Source organism: Strigops habroptila, chromosome 12 (genome assembly GCF_004027225.2).
Source record: "Strigops habroptila isolate Jane chromosome 12, bStrHab1.2.pri, whole genome shotgun sequence".
Classification (NCBI taxonomy): Eukaryota; Metazoa; Chordata; class Aves; order Psittaciformes; family Psittacidae; genus Strigops; species Strigops habroptila.
Window position 1 is genome coordinate 1973699 of NC_044288.2, and position 8499 is coordinate 1982197.

General features: G+C 65.5%; 1 protein-coding gene across 1 annotated transcript; it reads right to left on the reverse strand.

The window, feature by feature from the left end:
* Positions 1-50: 50 nt before the first annotated feature.
* Positions 51-3076, reverse strand: HPCA (hippocalcin). Its single transcript, XM_030505046.1, has 4 exons — positions 2986-3076; positions 1333-1760; positions 927-1032; positions 51-667 (listed from the first exon to the last, which is right to left on the reverse strand). The coding sequence occupies exons 2-4, from the start codon at positions 1708-1710 to the stop codon at positions 570-572; spliced, it is 582 nt and encodes a 193-aa protein (XP_030360906.1). The 5' UTR covers positions 1711-1760; positions 2986-3076; the 3' UTR covers positions 51-569.
* Positions 3077-8499: the final 5423 nt, after the last annotated feature.

Sequence of the window (8499 nt, forward strand, 5' to 3'; positions counted from 1 at the left end):
ACCTTGCAGGGACAACCATTCCCCATTGATGCCCCTTTCCCACCACTGACTGCACTGGCACAAACTTTATTCTGTAGGTATTAAAAGACGAGAAGTGTGTCCCCTCCCCGCAGCCCCTGCCCTTGTGCTGGCTGTGGGGAAGGGGCTGGCTCGGCCCCATGGCCATGTCTGCATGCATGGGGGGTGCTGGGGGTCCCCAAGCCACCGTGTCTTTGTCCCCTGGGCTGTGTCCCTGCGCCTGCCAGGGATGCGGTGGTGGCTTCGCCATGAACCTTTCCCACCAGGCTGGGTTGTCCCCTTCTCCAAGCCCCTGGTGCTGGGGGGAACATCCTCGCTCAGGGCAGACCCTGCTCCATACTTCCCCCAGTTGAACCAGTGTGGGAGCCCCCTGGCCACGGGGACCGTCCCCCCCCGGGTCCCCCCTTGCCGCAGCCTCTGCTGGGCTCCAGCTCTCTCCTCATGGGGGCCGGGCAGTGGGGGGACCACAGGGGCCGGGCAGGGGGCAGTAGCCAGCCGCAGGGTCGGGGGGTGGTGTGGGGCTGTGGGAAGGCTGTGGGGGTCCGTGGGGCTCAGAACTGTGCGGCACCGCTGGGGTCACACTGCAGCAGGCGCACGATGGACGGGTCACTCTTGGCACCTTTGATGAACTCCTCCAGCGAAAGCTTACCTGTGGGGAGGGGACACAGCTCAGCCTGGCGCCCACCACCACAGCCCGGGGGGCACAACCGGGACCGGAGCCCTCCCGGCACACACCAGGGACACCCACTGCCCAGGATGAGCACCCTGGGGTGCGCTGAGCACCCCGAGCCCCTCTGACTGCCAGGGCTCCCCCCGTGAGCCATTTAATCAGCGTGTGTGCAGCTCGTTCTAAGACCCCCAGATTTAGCCATGAGACCTTTCCCTTAATCCCTCCATCCCTCATTTACCATCGTTATTAGTATCCATCTGGCGGAAGATTTTTTCCGTTCTTTTCTCCGGAGTCGATTCATCTTCGGGCATGTTCATCACCGAGGAGACCATTTTGTAGATGGCCTGCGAGAGGGAGATGGGGATGAGGGTGGGTGCAAGGTGTTTGCTGTCACCCGCCTGAGATAGCACCCACTGAGCTTTGGGCTTTGCTGCCCTGGGAACGGGGCTGGTGTTTAACACCCTCCCCATGTGCTGAGGCCATGGGGAGCTTTAGCTCCCAGCACAGTTGGGGTGGACACAAGCAGCACCCCCAAGGACACAGCCCACCCCAGGTACTGTGCCGGGGGTGACACAGAGTGCACGTCCCCAGCTTGCATCCACCACCAGGGTGGCACACAGGACCGCGGGGACGGAGCTCCGTACCTGCACGATCTCCAGCATCTCCTCCCGGCTGATGTAGCCGTTGCCGTCCAGGTCGTACATGCTGAAGGCCCACATGAGCTTCTGCTCCAGCTTCCCGCGGGAGGTGACGCTCAGGGCGATGATGAACTCTCGGAAGTCGATGGTGCCGTCGCCGTTGGTGTCGAAGGTGCGGAAGACGTGCTCGGCAAACTTGGAGGCGTCGCCGTAAGGGAAGAAGTTGGCGTAGATCTTCTTGAACTCTTCCACGTTGAGGATCCCGGAGGGACAATCCTTCAGGAAACCCTTGTACCAGCCCTGCAGCTCCAGGTCGGAGAACTCGGTGTTTTCCCGCAGGTCCTGGAGCATCTCGGGGCGCAGTTTGCTGTTCTGCTTCCCCATCGTGCTGGGACGAGGCAGGCACCTGGCCCGGCTCCGGGGGTGCCTCTGTGCTACAGGAGGGGAGAGGGATGGGGCAGAGCTCCCTGGCAGCCCCCGGACACCGATGCGGCCCCTTCCATCCCCTCCATCCCCTCTGAGCCCTCAGGGCCAGCCCCAGGGACCACCCGGCAGCACCAACCCCTTCGCGTTTGCGTAATGAGCCCTTATAGCTCATCTGCATCATATATAGGTGATACAGAGCCCGCAGCAGGAGGGGAGGGGGCCGGATTCGGCGCTGGTTGGGGCTCTGAGGCCAGCCCAGCTTTGGGGTTGGCCGGATCTGGGTCAGCTCCCCTGCAGGGAGGGTTATTTTCAGCTCCTCCACTGCTAATATTTGATGCCTCCGGCAGGCACCGGAGCCCCAGGAAGGGCTGGGGGCTGCAGGGCTCTGCTCGGGGCACCCCCGCACCCCGGGGACCCGGCGCACCCCATCCCCACCGGGGTCACCCCTGAGGAACTCGGGATGGGTGCCCCGTGTCTGGCCACGCACCCCAGCTCCCCATATTGGGGGGCTGGGGGACCCTTTACCCACTGCCCCACCCCAGCTGTGTTGTGACCCCTGTGTGGGGAGAGGGGTTTCACTGGGGGGGTTTCAGTGCCTGGAGCACCCAATGTAGGGGGGGAGCCCCAGCACCCCCAAAACCCCGTCCTTTGAAATCCCAGAGTCAAAAGGACTCCCAAGAGGAGCAGCCCAGTAGGCCTTAACCCCCCCCCCCCCCCCAGTTACAAGGGGCTGGGGCCCCCTCATTGTCTCTCCATCACCCTCACCATGGCTCCATCCCCGTTCCAGCAGCCCAAGGGAGGATCTGCAGGCTCCCACCCCACTCAGGGCTCCCCAGTTGGGGGGCACCAGCCCCACTGCTTGGGGATCTGAGCCCCCTCCCCGCTGCCTAGAGGGGACCCCGCGGGGGCTCAGGACCCCGGGAGGGGTTTGCAAGGACCCCCCAAAGCAGGCACCAGGGAAGATGCTCCCGGCGCTGGGAGGGCTGGACACGGGATTCCCCCAAACGGGGCAGCCCCGGAGAGAGGGGGATGAGGGGACACCCCCTGACGGCTCCCCCCGGGGCTGGGTTACCCGGTACCCCCGCAAGATGCGGCGGGGGGGGGGGGGGGTGCTCCGCACCTCCGGACGTGCCCGGGGCTGGGTCGGTGCCGTTGCCCCGGTCTCCCCGGTCCCCCAGTGCCCTCCTCTCCCGGGTCCCCCCTCCGGGTCCCCCCGTCCCCGCCGCCTCCTACCTGCCCGGGGACGAGCTGCCGCCGCCGCCGCCGCCGCGCGCCACCGCAGCCCGGGAGCGCCCGCCGGTAGTGCCCGCCGCAGCGGCGGGGGGGCACCGGGGGCACCGGCGGCAGCCCCCCCCCCCCGGGGTCCCCACGCACACACAGACCCACCCCCGGGCACTGCCTCACGCAGGTCCCTGCCGGGGGGCTCGGGGTGCAGCCCCTGGTCCCCCCACAGCCGGGGTCTGCGGTGAGACCCCTGTTGCACTGGAGAGGTCTGGGGGGGGCCCTGGGAGCACTAGAAGGTCTTAGGGCACAAGGAGCACCGGGAGCACCGGGAGCACCAGGAGCACGGGCTGGTCTTGGGGTACTGGGAGCACTGGGACTACTGGGGGCACTGGGAGGTCTTGGGGGGCCTGGAGCACCCCAGCGTTGCTGTGCTGGCACTCCAAAAGCTGAGGTGGCTGCAGCCATCTCCACGCAGGAGGCAGGGGCTCAGGCTGCCCGCAGACCTGGGTTGGGGCTGAACAGGGACCACGTTCTCCATGTGCCATCGCTGCCACCACTCCTGCCTGTCCCCATCCCATCCCTTCAGAAGGAGCCCTAGGACATGGACCAGAGTGGTCCCCATAGGGAGAGAGAGAGCCGGGGGCCACAGGGATCCCCCCCATGTGCTCTGGGCATCCCACAGGCTCCGCCATCACCTTCCTGCTGGCCCAAGGAGGTGCTGAGCCAGGAGGGGACATTGTGGGCTGAGTGTCAATGCAGCATCTCAGCGCCCTCGGTCATCCCAGGGGCTGGAGCAAAGCAGCTTTGGGCAGCGCTGGGAAAAGGCTCCGGCGGAGCCAGATGCTCGCTATGAGGAGGTGCCATTCCCGGCGGGTTTCCCCGTGTCCCTGCACCAGCTCCCTCCCTTTGCAAAGCCCAGGATCGCTCCGCAGGACCGCGGGGAGCAGATGGTGGGGGCAGATGGGGGAAAAGGCACTTCCCTGAATCACACAAATGAGCACGCATAAAGTGATTAAACCCCAGCCCTGCCACTGGAGTGGGGGGACAGGGAAGGGGCTGAGGTGGGGGGGACACTGCTTGGGAGACGCAGGATGGGGCTAATTCACCCCAAAATCTCCTGGGCACTGAGATTAGTGGGGCTGAGGGGCTGCAATGGGGAGACCTGGCACCTCCAGGCCTAAAACATCAACCTGAAGTGGGGCAGGAGGTGGGGATAAAGCAGCCGAAACCCATGGGCTTGGATTGGCCACAGCGATGAGCAGCTGTTAATAATAAAGGCAATATTGGTGTCTCATGGTGGTTTTTCCCCCTTTTGAATAGCCTCCTGGTGGTACCATTGCCCTGCCTGTTGCTGGAGGAGCTGCATCCTGCCCATCACCTGCACCCTTGGGTGCTGAGCCTTCTCCTGGGTGCTGCCATCACCCCACCAGCTCCTTCTCACCCTCCACATTGCAGCAGCTGGGAACCCTCCACGGGGACCAGCATCGGGCCCAAGGGGTGTTTTGGGATTGGGAATGGTCTGGAGACATGGGAACTCATGATGGGAGCTGCTGCGGTGTCTCCATCTCGTGTAAGAAAGATGGGATGGGGAGCGGAACTGGGGCTTTGGGTGAGCAGAAATGGGAGAGAAGAGAGAGGTTTGTGCCCTGGGGGCTGAAGGGATTCCGGGGGGCTGGAGACAGGCACCTCCTGCCCTGGGTGATGCCCCACATGCGGCGGTGCTGAGGCTGGGGGGTGCCAGTTCCCCTCCGGTAATCTTCATCTCCAGTTTAATCCCCCTCTGCAGGAGTGTCCGAGGGCACAACTGACGCAGGCTGATTTGAAAGCATCCCATTTCCAACTGAAACCCTGCCCTAAACCCACCTAATCCCCGCGCTGGAACGGATTGCAGGAGCCAGAGGGAGGATAATGCGGGCGCGGGGGGCTCTGCCACCCATCACTAAGTGAATTACAGGGTCCCTGCAGCAAATGACCCCCCAGCCCATCCCCTCGGCCTCCCACCCCCTCCACCCTTGGTGCCTTTTCACCCTCCATCACCCCTCGCCCCTTGCAGCAGGGCCGAGCACCACGGCTCATGATCCCAGACACTGCTCCGGGGGGTCAGCCGAGCCATGGGGAGCAGGACCATCACTCTGGGGGTGCCAGGGCCCCGGAACAGCAGGGGCAGGGCGCAGGGATGGCTCAGGAACAGTGATGCTGCCAAAGGGATGCTGCAATGGCCGCGGGGTGTTGTCGATGCCATGGCAGGGAGATTGCCCTTTCTCTTCCTCCTCCTTTCTCTCCTTCTCCTCCTCCTCCTGCAGGGATTTCTGTGGGAACTTCCTGCGTTGTCATAGCAGCTGGGAAGCCCCCGAGGCTTTGCTGCAGCAGGGCAGGGTGGGATGGGGCTGCCGGGGGGACCCTTCCCAAGGAGGGGACATCACCGTGTCCCTGTGCCCTGTGCGGCTCCCCGGCGTGCCCGGCTCTGCACACACACACGGGCACACGAGGCAGCCTGTGCTGGCTTTGGTGTGACCCTGGCTGCTGTCCCCAAGCCAACGGGGCTCGATGGTGCTCAGGGTGAGCACACCACGGCAGGATATTATGGGGCTTTGGTGATTTGGGGTCCAGCACCAGCCACCCTGCCCCATGTGCCTGGGGAGCATCCTCATATGTACCCATGCAGCCAGGGTGGCACAGGAGGAGCCCAGACACGGCCGGGGTGGCTGTGGGTGCCCCGGGACCGTGCCTAAGGAGGGTTAGTGCCCAGCAGACAAACTGGGGTGCTGGGGTGAGCTGGGAGGGGAGAATGCAAAGCAAGAGGGGATGAACCAACAAACCCAACCAGGGTGCCCCCATTACCCTGCAGACCCCTCCCCATGGGCCCACAGTGACCTCCAAGCTTGTCCCTGTCCCCACAGCGCACAGGGCCCTGTGGAGGAAGCAGGGCAGGGAAGCAGAGCAGCAGCAGGGGCGCGGGGCTGCAGCGATAGCCACGGATTAAAAGCAAATGCCCAGATAACGAGGCTCTTTGGTAAAAAGCCCATTTGTATAATTTAAATCTCTAATAGGCTTCCTGGAATACAAAGCCCTTTGTGATGCCCGATCTCATCTGGATCAGGAGATGCTCACTAAAGCTTCACTTAGTACAGCGGGATGCAGGGACGTTTCATAACGGGGCTCCATCCCACGTCCCCACATCCCCGCGTCCCCATGTCCCCACTCTGCAGCACGGCCAGCTTACCCCGACAGGCAGCCAAGGTCGGGGCTCCCGGGGACACGTATCCTGGGCCCTGTGTTGGCACCTGGACCCATGTGTTCAGCAGCGCCGTGACACGGAGCTGGGGCATGTTTGGGGGCAGTTTGGGCACAAGCAGGTCCCCAGCGGTGTGAATGGCCATGGAGGGCGGCTGCTGCAGGGGGCGGATCTTGGTGCCCACTTTTCTGTGCCACCTTCCCTGGCAGCATCTGCAGCAGTGCAAAACCCTCAGGGTTTGCCCACCGGGGAGACTCCAAGAGCCACGGTGGGGACAGCCCATGGCCGGGCTCTGCCCCAGCTCAGCCTGCCCTGGGGTTGGGGCTGCTGGCACAGGGGGTGCTGAGCTCTGCAGGGCTGGCCGGGGGCTGAGCTCACCCCTGCTGTGTCCCACCGTGGGGCTGGAGGGCTGAGGAGGTGATGCCAGTATCCTGGGGAGGGCATGGGCCCATTGATGTGGGAATGGTTGGGACTGGGGGATGCTGGTGCTTAGGTGAGGGCAACCAGAGAGGTCTGGACCCAGCCCTTGTCCCCCTGCCCTCCCCGGGGGCCGGAGGGGTTAAACGCCATCGCCACTGTCACCAGTGCCACCAGTGCCACGGCCACACGTGAGCCCGGAGCTCCCTCTTGTGGCATCTCGCCCCATCCCAAGGGGTGACCGAGGAGCCAGCGGAGACCCGGGGGGCAGCGGCAGCCGGGGCAGGGTCCGGGGGGGCTGAGGGGGCGATGCTCCGAGCCGGGGGGTGGGTGGTCGGAACTGGGGGTGGTGTCTCCAAGCCAGGGGCCACGATCGCCCCGCGGCCACGGCCCCCGGGACCCCGGGGCTGGACCCCGCGAGACGCCCCGGGGTGTGGGGCCGGAGTGGGGGGTCCCCAACCGGGGGGTCCCGGAGGGGTGTGGGGGGGTCCCGGCTGCGGCCCCTCCCCGCCCCCGGCGCTGAGCGGGGTGTCGGCAGGTGGCAGCAGCGGCCTTCGGCAGCGCCCGGGCCGGAGACGTGTGTCCGCAGCACCCTGCGAGCCCCGCACCCGGCACCCTGCGAGCCTGGTACCCAGCACCCAGCACCCTGCCAGGCCAGGACCCCTGCACCACCCTGCACCCCACATCACCCTCAGCACCCCACTGCAACCCCACATGGTCCCGCAGCACCCTGACATGTGGCACAGCACCCCACAGCACCCCGTGCACCCTACAGCACCCCTTGCACAGCACCCCGTGCACCCTACACGGCACCCGGTGCGTCCCCACAGCATCCTGTACCCCCTGCCCAGCCCCACACCCTGGCAGCCCCCCGCAGAACCCCGCACCCCAGCCCCTGGTACAGCTCTGCCCCAGCCCCCTGTGGCCCTGCTTCCTTCTTGCGTGGCCCCTGCAGTGCTCCCTCCAACACACAGGGTCCCCCCAGGGCACAGCGGCTTGGGGTGCTGTGGGGAGGTGCAGGCAATGACTGGGGGTGACCGAGCTGCTCCTGGGGAACGACTGCGGCTCCGGGGACCAGGGAGCAGCAGCACAGGGTTCTCCAGATCTGCCGGCATCCCTCTGTCCCACCATTATCCCCTGGGGACCCCAAGGCTGGAACTGTCCCTCTTGGGGGACATCCAGAGCATCACACCACATCCATGTCCCTCATGGGCTGCATGGGAGGCAGCCCAGGCCAGAAAGGGCCCCTTGCAGTGACCCTGCGCCGCAGCGCTGGTTTAGGGACAGTTTTCTGTGTCACGGGGCTGTGGTCTCAGTCCTCTGCTCCTGCTGGAGCCCAGCCCAGGACGGGGTCTGGGTGTGAGGAAGGGGATGGCTGGTGGCCTCCCTGTGCATCTGGTGATGTGAGAGGGAAGAGGAGCCACTGGGGAGCCCAAATGTGTAATTAGAGCTATGACTTAATTGGCATGACGGGACACACGATGGGCATTGCGTGACTTGAAAGCCCATGGGCCACACCGCGCTCCCTGGGGACCAGCCACAGCCACCGAACCACCACAGCCAGCCCCACACCGGGGCAGGAGGCCTCACTGCTGGTGGGGCGCAGCGGAGGGGTCGTCAGAGGGTCCCCCCATCAGTGCCACAGGGTTTGGCATCCGGTCACTGAGCTGGGGAAGCGGCTTCTCTCCCCTCCAGCTTGTCACCGCTGCCGGCTTCATTAACCTGGAGGCACGGCTAATGCCAGCAGCTCATCTAACCCCCGTTACCGCGGAATTCAGTGCCCGGCGACTCATGAAACCGGGAAACCCCGGCGGCAAAACGCCACCGCTGCCGCGCCCGGGGGCTCGCCGCGGGGGCACCGGCTGGGACCG

What these genes read in the sequence shown, in the direction of transcription:
- HPCA (XM_030505046.1), bottom strand. Translation starts at nt 1,710, where the DNA reads ATGGGGAAGCAGAACAGCAAACTGCGCCCCGAGATGCTCCAGGACCTG. An exon ending in AGATGCTGGAGATCGTGCAG is followed by an intron (nt 1,033 to 1,332) that starts GTACGGAGCTCC and finishes TCCCTCTCGCAG; the next exon opens with GCCATCTACAAAATGGTCTC. An exon ending in GATGGATACTAATAACGATG is followed by an intron (nt 668 to 926) that starts GTAAATGAGGGA and finishes CCCTCCCCACAG; the next exon opens with GTAAGCTTTCGCTGGAGGAG.